At 45.0% G+C, this 14,822-nt stretch overlaps 1 protein-coding gene across 3 annotated transcripts in view; it reads right to left on the bottom strand.

Moving 5' to 3' along the window:
* Nucleotides 1-444: 444 nt before the first annotated feature.
* rab4b (RAB4B, member RAS oncogene family) overlaps nt 445-14,822 on the bottom strand; it is a 50,674-nt gene continuing 36,296 nt past the window's right edge. For 2 of the 3 annotated variants that reach the window (XM_048522213.2, XM_048522211.2), the window contains exons 7-8: nt 11,723-11,883; nt 445-10,193 (exon numbers count right to left, since the gene is read on the bottom strand). In XM_048522213.2, coding sequence (XP_048378170.1) covers nt 11,768-11,883 — 116 coding nt within the window. In that variant the 3' untranslated portion in view covers nt 445-10,193; nt 11,723-11,767. The remainder of the gene's footprint in view (nt 10,194-11,722; nt 11,884-14,822) is intronic. The other variant, XM_048522212.2, reaches the window with a different exon arrangement.

Genomic DNA, 14,822 nt, shown 5'->3' with positions numbered 1-14,822 from the left:
GGAAACACATGCTGGTCTTGTTAGCAACACTTGGGCACCAGGTAGAACAAAAAGTCCTGTTTTAGCGTAAGTGCCAACTCTCTCAGTTAGGAGATCAAACCATGCGAGACTGTTTGGGCAGCACAGTGATCAGCACTGGCACCTCACAGCACCAGGGACCCGGGGTCCATTCCAGCCTCGGGTGAAAGTTTGTCTGGAGTCTGCACATTCTTCGCGTCTGCGTGGGTTTCCTCCCACCATCTAAAGATGTGTGGATAAGTCATGGGGCGGGGCGGGGGGGGGGGGGGTTTCGAATCTTGTTGGATTGCTGTACAGAGGGTCATTATAGACTTTATGGGCCTCATGGCCTCTTTCTGCACTGCTGGGAATTCAATGAGATAAACCCAACCTTGTTGTCACCTGCCGGCATGCACACAAAGGTCAGACAGAAGACACAGCACAAGGTATTCGTCAATATGTTTTAATTAAATCAATGACTTTGTTACAGGAATCTGGTACATCTGAGGCAACGTGCTGTTTAAAAAAACAAGTTGCAATTTATGTATGAATGTATGTATAAGCAAAAATAAATCCAAAAACAATTTAACACAAGGAATTATTGCAGATTTACTCTTTTCCCCCAAATCACAGTAGTGCTATTCATTAGGTTTTACAGCACAGTCTCTGTACAGCCTTCAAAACACATCAAGTTATTTATACTAAAGCCATGTTAGCCCCAAGAGGTGACTGCATTTTGCTTCCACTGTTCGTCATCTAGATTCATCTTCAGCTGCATGTGTTGAGCTACCGTTGCAGTGAAAGTTTCCAAAACACCGCCACCCTCACATTTTAGTACATTACAATAATGGCGAGGAAAAGATTTAGCATAAAATAAGCAGAGGAACTTCTCTTTGAAGATTTTAAGTACATGTGCTCAAATCATTAAATTGCGCAGCTTAATTTCCAGGTGCTGATGAGGGGCTGCTGGCTGGTGCGAGAAACTGGGGAAGGACTGGTTTCCCTCACTGCCCCATCAAAGGCTGGAGCTCAAGGCCACAGAGACCAGACAGTTTATTCTGTTCACCCACGATTGCACTGGGGCTTAGTGGAACTGGGGATTAATCACCCAACCAGAGCTGGGAATCTTACCCCAGTTCTCACTCAACCCCTTGGAGGGGTGAATCATCTTCTGGCCAATCAATCAGCTTCTTTATTGCCTGCACGTTTCAGTCTGTGGGACGGTTTGCACACACAGGGATGGATATGTGACATTTTGCTTAGGAAGAAGAAAACTGTACATTATCACTGCGCCTAGTCTGTACCATCGTATAAAGGGGGTGGTTTACCACAGAGTTAAGCCACAGGCTGAACTCTCAGCATGAAAACAGTTTTAAGACACAGGTACAAGAATCCACAAGGAGTGTCATTGGCATGTGTTTGTATGAAGTCTTCATCCCTCACCCAGCGACAGTGATGAACATACAAGCAGAAATGAAGAGCATGACTCTGGTCTCCAGAAGGACCGACTATGCCAGGCACCTTTCTGCTGGGACTATCAGAACTCGTCAGCTGACTTTGGGCACTTACGCCTCCAGACCCAGAACTGAAGCCCACACCTGTCACCAGATTGATGTTAACAACTGTCATGGGTAGTGGGGTGATTGCGGGAGTGCTGAGTCTCAGGTGTCACCAGAGAGGAACCTTTCGCACCGCGAACTTCAACCTCACCTATGTGTAGACATTTGCAAGGCTAAGTGCAAAATAAAACAGGTCTACACCTCAATGAGACAGCAAAGGGCATAGAAAACATTTCAAATCACACAGATCTCACCGCAGAAAGGGGAGTGGGGAAACAAACAGACAAAGGTTTTTATTTTGCGTTCACTGAACAGTGGTGAAACACTCGGTCCTTGGATATGGTTTAATAGGTACCAGAAAAGCAACATCCCATCGTATGTCCTTCTTGGTAAACCTTGACAGAACAGGAACCACAAACAGAGTGGGGAGAGGAATGGAACACCAATATACTGGATGTTACAAAAGGCGAAGATACTCACTGACCCTCTTGCCTTTTGTTTAATGAGGCTGTCGCACTTCACAATGGCAAAGCGAAAACATCACCAACACAACAACCTTTTAGGGCAGGTGGCAGAAGTGGAGCCATGGGGCCCACCCAACATTCCCATGCAATACAGGAAGCAAAACCCAGGAAACAGGAGTACGTGTCATGAGGCTTTTAATCCAAGTGAAAACTAGGACACAGTTTTGCTGAGGGCAGTGCAGACAGTGAACAGAAATCCTGCTCTCCAGGGAGTCAGTGGGGATGCACAGATTGCAGCTCGAGATGCAGCATGAACTTCTGGACAACTCTGCTGCAGTGTTCCCAGGAAGTACCCTCCTCCAAACTGTATGCTCTGGTGTGGTCAATGAGCAACTTGCTGCTATCCAGGGTCTGTGCAAGGGGGATCCCTTGGCCACATGGACCATGCACAGAGATAAGCTCTGGGACTGATTTTGAGTGGTAAAAGGGTGGGGTGAACACTCAGAAGCCTGACTGCCTGCAACATCTCACATGACAGGTACTCATTTCTCCACTGTCTCCAGTGATGACAGCGAGCAAGGTGGCAGTGGGGAGAATGGGGCACACAAAAAGCTCTAATTACACAATCTTTCAATGACTGATCAACTGTGGCTGGGGTGAAGGAGCAGCAACTTACTTTTCTGTTATATCTCTCCACTTCACCATGCAGTGCTATGGCTACTGGGAACATGGAAGATCTGGGCTCAGTGACTGACATTAAAAGCCCCTCACTTGGGCGCATTCTAGAAAGCAGCCTTGTTGGGTTAAATGGGGTCCTTTCACTTGCTGTTTTGTGGCTATTCCCTCTCCTCTCCGATCACCAACTGCACTCCTGCAATATCACACCCTCTCCAACCCAACTTGTGTTGCCCAAGAAGGTAACGGGCAACACAAGTTGGGTGCCCAAGAAGTTAATGCACTTAGCATCAGGGTGCACTAAATACAGGGATACGGTTAAAGGAATCAAGTGGTTGTTGCTATGAGTTAGGACGCAATGATTTCTCAGGGCTCAGTAGAATTCCCAACCTACAACAAACTAACAGATTAGAGCAATGAAAGTCCCAAGGATGAGACTGACCACAAGGACCTGTTTGGGAGGTCACGGTTGGCTGTCTCTCAGTTTGTGACACCAAATCCCAACTGCTGCCCCTCCTAGACACAGAGTGGTCCTGGGTTAAGGGGAGTGCCAGGGTCTTTCAAAGCTGCCAATTCATTTTGGTACCCCTGTCAGAGATGACTTAAAAATGCGGTAGGGTTTGACAGAAAGGGTCCGCTACAATCACCATGGTCCCCACCTCAACAACGTGATGACGAGCTGGGCCTACCTGAAGGATGGCGCAACGAAGAAAGAAGCCAATGAGATTTGTACAACAATGCAGGAGATTTACACCCACCCGTGAATTAATTGGAGCAGCAGTAGTAACTAGCGTCCACTCAGTCAGCAAAATGACAGCCTTAAGTGCTCTGATACCCAGTTAGATTTGGAGGTCAGGTAGCCTGGATTTCAGACCTCTTCCTTCAAATGGACACAAGCACTCGAGGTGCAGTTTATGATCAAAGAACAAGCAAAAACATACACACAAATAAATAACATTAACCAAAAAAAAGCATAAAACACAAGAGACAGAATCAAAAACCTAATCTATTTACTGACCAAGACTGGGCTCCAGATATACATACTGGCCATTAAGACAACTGCATTTGTCTCATTCACATCCTTTTTAAAAATAAAATGTTGTAATAATTCATTGGGAACGCAGCACAAGCACAATCAACAAAAATAGGTGCTGTTTGCAAGTGAGAGACTGTTTCACAGTGGGTGTAGGGATCCAGTTTTCAGGCTTTTACTTGTAAGTAAAGACTGATATAACACAAGAGGGGACACTGGAGTGGCAGATTATTTTAGCCTGGGTGTGGCTGCGATAAATTTCCTTCCAGTACTCAAACAAGAAATGAACAGTTTTGATACAGGCCATCAATACCCTCTGCCCATATGCATCTTAATTCTGGGCCAAAGGCTGAAAGGCATTTTGCTGTGTCAGCAAAGTTACCATTACTTATGTGTGAGCACAGAAAGTCAGCTGGCTGCTCCATCACTGGGGCAATAACAGCTCCAACCAGTCCCGTTCCTTTATAAATCAACATCACCATATCTAGTACCAGAACCAATTTATAACACCCTGCCTGGCAGCCAATGACAACTTAGATGGGAGATCACATCTACAATGCTTTACTACCAAATAATGAGGAAACATGCTTACTTACACTCAGCCAGAGAAAATAAATGGAAATGTGACTGTATGCCAGTTAAAGGGGCACAGTGACTTCAGAAAGCACAGGCAGGACTTAGGTTAGGGGAACTGACAGTTATGTTGGTCAGGCCAACTGCACTTTCTGGTGTAACCCAGGTTAACCTTAATGTGCAATGAGTTGACACAACTCTTAACATCTGCAGAGGAGGGGGTACAAAATGGCACAGACCCAAACTCACCAAGAAAACAAGACAATTACAACTCTACAGACAATATAACACAGCATAAGGAAGTGTAGTGGTGTGGCCTGGAGCCAGCTATGCTCACCAAACAAATGAGTACATTTCCCCTCTTGCATTCTCCATTTTCCACTTACAGAGAAACAATTATAAGAAATGTAGTACTTAACTCTCCAGCATTGAGCCTGTCTTCCAGCCTTTTGTTCCCAGCAAGGAAACTGTATTGCCCCAGGCCACACCCACAGAACTGAGACACAGCCTGCCAGCTGACTGCATGATGCACACATCCAGACTGCTGGGTGGGACAAAGTGGGCCTTCACCCTAACCAATCCACTGCAAGACACATTTGAAGCAGCAAGTGTTTAGTCCCAAGTGCAAAATGTTAATATTTCCTGACGGTTTGCTAGGGGCTCTGCCCTTCAGCCAGATGAGTATTCCAGTGATATGCTACAGATGCAGTGCAAATATAAATCGGTGTGTGCGCGTGCGCGCGTGGGGGGTGGAATGATTCCTGATGGCTGTCAAAATGACTGGACAGTGGATACAATCCCAAGGTGCATGGGGAAACTGTGTGGGAGACCTGACAAGGCCAAGTTACAGGAGTATATCAATGATATTCCAGTATTACTGACTGCATCAGGCAAAAAAAAACTGGGGGAAAACAGTACCTGTTATTCAGAGAACAGAAAAAGACACTATCAATTATAAAAATGAAATGCTGCTCACATTATACATTTGTTAGATATAATTCAAAGTATTAGGAAACCCAGAAGATCGGTTTCAAAACTCAGCATCATAATCCAATGAATGGAGAGAGGGAAGCATACTAGCACAGTTTTTTTAGGTTAAGGGAAGCTGCTTTCACCGCTAGCTATCCAAAGACTCCATTTTGATCCCATTCCTCTGACTCCAAGATTGAGGGACATAGTAGGAGTTCAGCTTCAAGAGATCGGCTGCATTTTTATTCAAGACAAAAGACTGCGTAGAAGGTGTGCAGAGAGGTAACAGGTGACAGGGCAAGGAAAAGAACTGGCTGCATCTCTTTGGTTGTGATGGATACAAAAAAAAGTTACTTACGAAGGACTGGGAGAAGCCTCATGGTTAATGGGAGTGTCATATTGATAGGGGCCCAGCGCTAAATTTAAATGGGCTCTTGAAAACACAAGGAAGCACTTCATGTTAAGTTCCATCAGACCTCGTGGGTTTAAATAGGGCAGCGAGCCATTCATTAACTCACCAGCAGGTTAAGAGCTGACCGTACACTCAACTGTTACAGGGAGTTGGGTCCAGATGAAGGAACTTGCCCAACTTGGTTCTGCACAAAGTGACAAAACATTAATGCTGGCTGTTGTAGGAAAGCCAACAGCCTCAAATGTTCGGCAGCCAACCTGGTGAGAAAGCCTCCTCATTAGGTATAGCAACAGAACAACAAATTCAGCTATTCCACAGCTTTGGGATCATATCCCCAGAAACCTGAAAGCTAAGAAAAATGCCAAGCATCCACTTGTACCAACATCTACAGCAGTGCAATCAACTTTCTGATGATTGCCACCAACTCAATTCTGGGCACAGTGCAACATCCAGCGAGGGCCACACCTGCCATTTCTACTTGTCAGATACCTGCTTTCAACTGTTCTTACAGGGAACCTGTTACTTCAGAGCAAAATGCTTTTCCACAATTACAGAAAACAAGGTGACAGTAATACCATTCACACAAATAAGGGCCCTTTCTTTAAGGAATGCTGGCACAGAATTCCTGTGCTCTTTGTGAAAGGTGAAGGGGTGTGGAAGAGCAAAACAGAACATTGCACAGCAACCACAGGTTGGCACCTCCATCGCCAAAAGTCAAGGTTCAGATGGGAAAGCAGATGAACAGCATGGAGGAAGGTCACCTGAGGAACCTCAGAAGTGCCACCTGGTTTGCCACATTCCAGAGTTGGGCATCTCATTGGGCCTGTGTGAACCAATTCTGTAACATACTAGAGGATCAAGCGATATCATAAACCAGGAGCATGGAACAGTGTGGCTTAATCATTATCCTAACCCCCTGATATGCTTATAGCATTTTAAAATTCTCTCACATTTGCCTCATTTGTACTTTCCCAATAGGAAGTTTAACCCTGGAATATCTCGATCCAACACAGACGCAAATATTTCCTTATTCGGCCACAGTAACCGCCAACACCTGTTGCAGAGATTTGCACGGAAGGGGTTCAAACTATAGGCTAAGACCAAAGGAATCAAGGTTAAAGTGGGAACAGTCTCACTGAGGAAACAGTGCCCTATTTTACAGCAATAGTGCTTTGAATAAATCATTACATATTAAAGCATGCATGTGTGAGAGCAGAAACAGGTTCATTGTACAATAATGTTCTCACCAGTCATTCACATGTTACCCTTCCAGTATTCTGCAACTGGCTTCAAGTCTCTAATTATCAAATTTTTTTCAGATGAGGGGAGATAGCAAACCAACATTTTCTACACTGAGGGCATTTGTAACAACACAAAAAATACAAGCCTGGAGTTTTACAGCAGGTAATGTTTATCTCAATTGTTATACATATTTTAAAAAAGTTTTTCACCTTTATCACTGGAGAAAACACAGTTGGTTCTAATCATTAGGATGTTGAACAAAGCAGGCAAGGCAGGATAAGTTCAGAGTCAAGCTTGAGTTCCTTTTCGATGAGTTGAGTTTGGTTGAGTCTGGCTCAGGCTCAGCCTGGTGCAATCTGGGAAACTAATCTCAACTGCGTTGAGTCCAGATGAGTGGAACTTGTTGTGGCTGGCGAGAACTCAAGTCAGATCAGGTCAAGCTGAAGACAGCTCTATATGACGTGATTAGAAGGAAACTTTTTGTAAAGTTTCATTAAAGTTGTAAAACAGTATTGTATGGAATGTAGTCCACCAGGATTATACATGTAGGGTAGCAGCATAGTTCTGTAGAACTTTGGCATGTTTATTGACCAACCTCTCTAATTAAAAGTTGCATTAGCTCAAACTTGATATCCAGACCGAGTTCCAGCAATGGCTGCATTGCTCAGCTGGGGAAAATTAGGAACAGATGAATGATGAGGCAAGACTGTATTCAAGAAGCATCATGCAATAGTTCAATTGTGGACATTTCCTACCTGTGAAGGAGTAAAACTGTTCTATGACTAAGTGCCCTCATTTGTTTCTGATCCTAAGTTAAAAAGGTGACCATGGAAAGACCAGCAAGGACATTTGCAAACATCAGTAGGTAGATGTGCAAACAATACAGGCAAAAAAAAGTACAGTCAATACATATGTCTCCAATTTCACTGGACTATGAAAACTTTAATTGGTGGAACTCAAGAAACAAAAGCCACTCTGATACTGCAATGAATCAACATTCTCTCCGTGAGGCAGACTGAGCTTGATTTGAGGCGGAGTGATTTACTACGAGTCAAGTTCAATCCTGCCCAACCCCCTTGCTCACAGAGGACACAGCAGATGGCCATCAGTGCAGAACTCCAACTTTGGTTCACGATACAGAGGCCAACTGTTCGGAGAGAGGTGATAATGCAGCAGGTTCTTGGTGCTGTCTGATCTGCTGACTGGAAGTGTAAATGTATTTACCGCTCCAGGCTGACGGTTCACTACTGTCTCAGAACCCATGCAGGCTTCATTTATCAGCCCTTGTTGCTGTGGCTTGATAAATGAAATCTCAAAGATTCACGGTTTTTCTTGGGTATGAGGGCAGTTTCGAGACACTTTATGGATGGATACATTGAGGGTTAATACAATGTGACCACTGCATCAAAGCAGTAACCATTACAAAACTTCCTTCAACACATGAGCTTGTTGCTCAATCCAGAAGCAGGAAGATTATTGAAGGAACAGTCAGGCTCACATTCAGGTCTTAAAGGAACATAGAGCAATGTAAATTCCTTGTCTGGCAAGCACAGAGGCTGGGGAATTGAGTGTGGGGGTGGTGGTCTGTGACACGAGGTGCAACAGCTCTTAAAACAAAGGTCAGATCCAAACCTACCAATTTGCACAGTCTGAAGCTGCTTTGGTCTCAATGGACAAAATCTTTCTTCCCAACAACGTTGGGTGTAATAACTTGATGAGTCACCACTGACCCCAGCCAGAGTAGCCAACTGCACTCAAGATTTACTCAGTCAGTGGCGTTCTTGGCTCACAGCATTTGGCTGATGCTCCAAGGCACAATAACACAGCAAAGGAACTACAAACATTGCATTAGGCATCAAGGTGACTTCCTTTTAAATTCACTAAATATTTAGACTGGGTTTTCAATGCATGTGACCAGCACACATTTTATACGAGGGAATGAGGTGGCACAGGAAAGCAGCTCACCTCCAATGACGCAGACAGGAAATGAGTGGAGGTAAGGTTTAACACCCTGTTACCAGAACGACAATGGAAGCTGAACTCTTAGGTTCAGTTTGTAACCAAAGTCAGCAGACAAAGACAAAGACAATGCAACACAGGAGGGGGTGAAAACAGGCATTCCACTCACATGACTTCTCTACCCAAACTGCAAACTCTACCCACCAAACACGAACACCTGCCTCAAAGTATATAAGTTGGAAACACTTTTCCTCCCATGCAAAGGATGGGGGAAATCTGGAACACTATCCCAAAAGGCTGTGGATGCTGGGTCATTCAAAATACAAAAGAGTGTCAGATTTTGTTGGGAAAAGGTAGAAGGACATGGAGCAAAGGCAGCTAAATGGATTTACAGCATTGGCTAGCTAGAATCTAACTGAATTGTGAAGCAGGCTTGAGGGGAAGAATGGAACACCTCTGGCTCTATAGTTTCCTAAGCTCCCACATGAGGCACAGCGCTACATAGAGGGTAGCGGAGTGAGGTAGAAGCAAAGATAATACTGAGAGACCAGCTGTAAAACTCTCAAGAAAATGCACTGTTACTCCAACACATATGCCAAGTGAGATGTCAAGAGACAAACAAAATAGTTTGATGCAAGGGAAGGGCTACGTTAGGGGAGGAGGCAGATGACTAGAACACAAACCAGGACAGGCTTTAGTGATTGAAATAAGAGCAAACAGACCAATCATCCAGTGCAAAAAGGATGTGTTGACCAACACTAGAGATAGATTGGGATCAAATGAACATGTACTTGGTTAAGGAAGTTAAATTAGAAATTACATTGAGCCAGTAGCAATACAGTTATGTTATATGGGAAATGATGGATTCTATATACAAAAGCCACTTTGAATAATAAACATACTCAGTGGCAGTGATGAATATAGTCTATTGCACAGAGTCGGCCAATATGCTATGAGTTGAATATCACTTCACTAACAATAAGCCCAACAAGAGAGATCAACTGCTTCACGTCATCTCGTGTGCACTTTCAACTTTTTTGTTTTATAAAGCAGAAATTATATTTTCCTCTTTGCATCCTGTGGAGTTACGTGGCTAGGAAGGTCAACCGAAAGGAATACAGTTATATAAAACATTGGAATTGTAAGGATAGCTCACTAAACAGGCAGATGACACACATTATATTGTACATGTGGCAGCTCTGGATCATTAGACCTCAAGGCAAGTCACCAAAGCCCAGAAAAATAAGCCAAGGCCGGTGCTTCATCCTCTGGTTCTAAGGTTTCCATCAAACTGATCGAGTTGTACACTACTGAAAAAAAGAAAGTAAGGTCAGAGGTATTGACACGTAAACTGGAAAAGCTTCCTTCCTCGAACTCTCAATATCCTTAGGGCATTCAAAGGTTTTCAGTGTCTGAAGCACTTCTAATATGTAGTATGTAAAAATAATGTACGTTCATGCATTAATGCATCTAACAATTAATACTAGATTAATGTATTTGCATAATTATGTAAACAGTCCTAAAGTATTTAATGTATGACTCTAGAACATCCTAACACCTGGCTGAGCCAGCATTTATTGCTCATCCCCAATTGCCTTGAGGTGGTGGTTAGCTGCCTTCTTGAACCGCTGTAGTCCATCTAGTATAGGCACATTCAGCGTTGCGAGCAACATTAATACTGATCCCTTTACACTGTTCCCATCAAACACTCCCAGGACAGGTACAGCACAGGATTAGATATAGAGTAAAGCTCTCTCTACTTTTTTGAAACAAAAAAAAAGTGTAAATAAAACTCCCTGACACTGGTTCCACCAAATACTTTCCAGATAGAGTCAGAATCAAAGAATCCTCCAGTGTGGAAGCAGGCAATGTGGCCAATCAAATCCACACTGACCTTCCAAACAGCATCCCATCCAGACACACTCCCCTACCTGATCTCTGTAACCCTGTATTTCCCAGAGCCAATCCACCTAACGTGTGTCTCTGTGTGTGTGTGTCTCTGTGTGTGTGTGTGTCTCTCTGTGTGTGTGTGTCTCTCTGTGTGTGTGTGTGTCTCTCTGTGTGTGTGTCTCTCTCTGTGGGGGGGGGGGGGGTGGTGGGTGGTAGAATACACAAGAATCAATACAGAATAAAGTGACCATGTTCAATAGACAATGACACCAATTCCTCTTCTGGCTCTCAGAAATTATAATTCGCTCTGCAGTAGTCCTTTCGTGTTGTGGAGTGCCCCAGACACAGGAGCCTTGCTAAGTGTACTTCACACATGATCCCTGTGTTGGTTGAAAATCCATCACCCCAGGAACTGCTCCAGGATTCAAATCCAACTCTCTGACAAAGTGCTAAAGTACAGGAGATGACCACTCAACCCCAGAATTTGTTCTGCTATGTAATAACGCTGTTAGGCAAATGGTTATCACCACTTGCCTTAATATCCTTGCCTAACAAAACCCCATCAATCTCAGTGTGAAATTATAAACTGACCCATACCTCCAGTTTTTTTGGTTTAGAGATGGTGGGGGGAGAGCAGTGTTCAGATTTCCACTAATTTTTAATCCGAAGAGGTGCTGTCTTACATTACCCCTGAACTACCTGGTTTAAATCTTAAAGTTATGGCCTCTTGCTCATTAAAGGAAATGGGTTTCTCTGTATCAACTCTTACACCACCTTAAACTCATCAATTAGCTAAGCTCTTAGTCTTCTGTACTCACACAGTTACACAAGACTAGTCTGTGCAACCTATGTAACAACTTATCGCCATCAGCCCACTAGCAGCCAATCTCAAACCCATCATGATCTCCCATACTGAGAAATGCCTCTGCCGAGTGCTTGGTGAACTTACCTCCTTTATCGTGAGCTCTGCAGCATCAGGTCTCTGCCACTATGCCTAGCAATTGCACTGTTGTTTGTTTTGTGCCTGCATACCCCTTGGTTGCCGCAGCTGGCGTAACGAGGCATCACCGTACTGGATTCCTGAGCCCATGCGCTCAGGGTCAAGCTCACCTATAGGTTTGTAAGAACAGAAAACATTGGTCTTCTTTTCTCTGTTCTTCATTAGACAGCTGCACTGTTCACCACGCACACATGGGGAATGAGCGCTTTAAACTCCAGCATAAATGAATGCGGTAACTTGCCTTTAACACAAAAATAGACACCTACAAGTTCAACTTGGATACATGTGAGTTAAATGTGCCACCTGATACAATAGCTCCACCTGCGCTAGCTGTGCAAAGTTAGCTACTTTCTGACTAGACAGTAGTTGGACAACTCATCTGGTCACAATGTTCTTGAGCTAGCAAGGGGCAGGGCTCTCAATCCTCAAATAGAAACATAGTGCTGGAAAAACTCAGCAGGTCTGGCAGCACACGTAGAGAGAAAGCAGAAATAATGTTGAGTTAGAAGTGACTCTTCCAAACCAGACTGGTTGCAGAACTGGAATATTACGCTGCCAAAAGACATTGCTACAAACGTACACTGAATGCAGGTTGAATCATGCTAACTTATGTTAAAAGCATGTGTGATCTTTAGTGCCAGTTCTTTTCCTTAGTAAGATGTGAAGAGATGGTTACTTGCTGGGTTCAGTTAATTTCCAGGGACAGGAGGGGTCTATGGAACAGATGAAGTCACATAACAGTACAAGACCTGACTCACTCCCAACGTTTTCTGAGAGTCAGTAAACCAGAATGGCTGGACAGCATGTCCACAGGAGAGATCCTCCCAGGTAAACTAAGCCTCACAACCTCAGTAAACCAAGAATTGTGGGGAACCCAAAAGCTCAGAATCTCACTCATCAAAAAATCACCCCTTACCAACCTAACAGTATGGTCCATCAGAAATAAGACAGTCCCATCATCTTGCTAATAAAATGTGAGGCTGGGTGAACACAGCAGGCCAAGCAGCATCTCAGGGGCACAAAAGCTGACGTTTCGGGCCTAGACCCTTCATCAGAGAGGGGGATAGGGAGAGGGAACTGGAATAAATAGGGAGAGAGGGGGAGGCGGACCGAAGATGGAGAGTAAAGAAGATAGGTGGAGAGAGTATAGGTGGGGAGGTAGGGAGGGGATAGGTCAGTCCAGGGAAGACGGACAGGTCAAGGAGGTGGGATGAGGTTAGTAGGTAGCTGGGGGTGCGGCTTGGGGTGGGAGGAAGGGATGGGTGAGAGGAAGAACAGGTTAGGGAGGCAGAGACAGGTTGGACTGGTTTTGGGATGCAGTGGGTGGCGGGGGAAGAGCTGGGCTGGTTGTGTGGTGCAGTGGGGGGAGGGGACGAACTGGGCTGGTTTAGGGATGCAGTAGGAGAAGGGGAGATTTTGAAACTGGTGAAGTCCACATTGATACCATATGGCTGCAGGGTTCCCAGGCGGAATATGAGTTGCTGATCCTGCAACCTTTGGGTGGCATCATTGTGGCAGTGCAGGAGGCCCATGATAGACATGTCATCTAAAGAATGGTAGGCGGAGTGGAAATGGTTTGCGACTGGGAGGTGCAGTTGTTTGTTGCGAACTGAGCGGAGGTGTTCTGCAAAGCGGTCCCCAAGCCTCCGCTTGGTTTCCCCAATGTAGAGGAAGCCGCACCGGGTACAGTGGATGCAGTATACCACATTGGCAGATGTGCAGGTGAACCTCTGCTTAATGTGGAATGTCATCTTGGGGCCTGGGATAGGGGTGAGGGAGGAGGTGTGGGGACAAGTGTAGCATTTCCTGCGGTTGCAGGGGAAGGTGCCGGGTGTGGTGGGGTTGGAGGGCAGTGTGGAGCAAACAAAATCTCCCCTTCCCCTACTGCATCCCTAAACCAGCCCAGTTCGTCCCCTCCCCCCACTGCACCACACAACCAGCCCAGCTCTTCCCCCCCACCCATTGCATCCCAAAACCAGTCCAACCTGTCTCTGCCTCCCTAACCGGTTCTTCCTCTCACCCATCCCTTCCTCCCACCCCAAGCCGCACCCCCAGCTACCTACTAACCTCATCCCACCTCCTTGACCTGTCCGTCTTCCCTGGACTGACCTATCCCCTCCCTACCTCCCCACCTATACTCTCTCCACCTATCTTCTTTACTCTCCATCTTCGGTCCGCCTCCCCCTCTCTCCCTATTTATTCCAGTTCCCTCTCCCTATCCCCCTCTCTGATGAAGGGTCTCGGCCCGAAACGTCAGCTTTTGTGCTCCTGAGATGCTGCTTGGCCTGCTGTGTTCATCCAGCCTCACATTTTATTATCTTGGAATTCTCCAGCATCTGCAGTTCCCATTATCCCATCATCTTGCTGATGGTTTAAATATAATTAAAAAGCATGTGTTTATACAGCATCCTCTTTCACCTCCTTGAAAGATCTAACCACCTATTTATTTTACACCTATAATGCAGTACAAGCATATCACTGAGACAGTAGGTTAAAAGTTTTGAGCAAAGGTAGATCTTATGAACTACTCTAAGACCGGAAGGATGTAGAAAAGCCAAGACTTAGGGAAGATCAGGGTCTCGAAAGCTGAAGGCAGAGCAGCCAATACTGGGAGTGAAGTGAATCAAGAATGTGAGAAAATCTATACACAGAATTCCTTCATGGCCTCACTCTCCCATCACAAGGATGAGAATTTTAAGATGATGCTTGCCAACAGAGGATAGCAAGTATAGGGGTGAAGAGGATGAGGTGCAAGTTAGAACGTGGGCAGAGTTTTTGCTGAGCTCAGGCTTAGAAGAAAGAAGATGGAATGTCAAACAGTAAAGCACCAAAATCTCTGTTTCACATGAATTACTCTGAATCACAAGGCCATTAAGCACATGTGGCAGCCATTTTGCCACTGGGTTGAGACAGCAATGATGCAGTGGGATTCCATGGCTGTTTTCAAATAGCATGATCTTTAACAATTCACTAGAATCAGAAGACCTGGTTCAAAGTCTCATCCAAAAATATGCAGCTCCACCTCTTTAATTGTTCAGCTGAAGAAAAG

The sequence above is a fragment of the Stegostoma tigrinum genome, chromosome 39 (assembly GCF_030684315.1).
Source record: "Stegostoma tigrinum isolate sSteTig4 chromosome 39, sSteTig4.hap1, whole genome shotgun sequence".
NCBI lineage: Eukaryota > Metazoa > Chordata > Chondrichthyes > Orectolobiformes > Stegostomatidae > Stegostoma > Stegostoma tigrinum.
The sequence above is the reverse complement of the archived record's forward strand: the minus strand, read 5'-3'. Positions and strand labels throughout refer to the sequence as shown.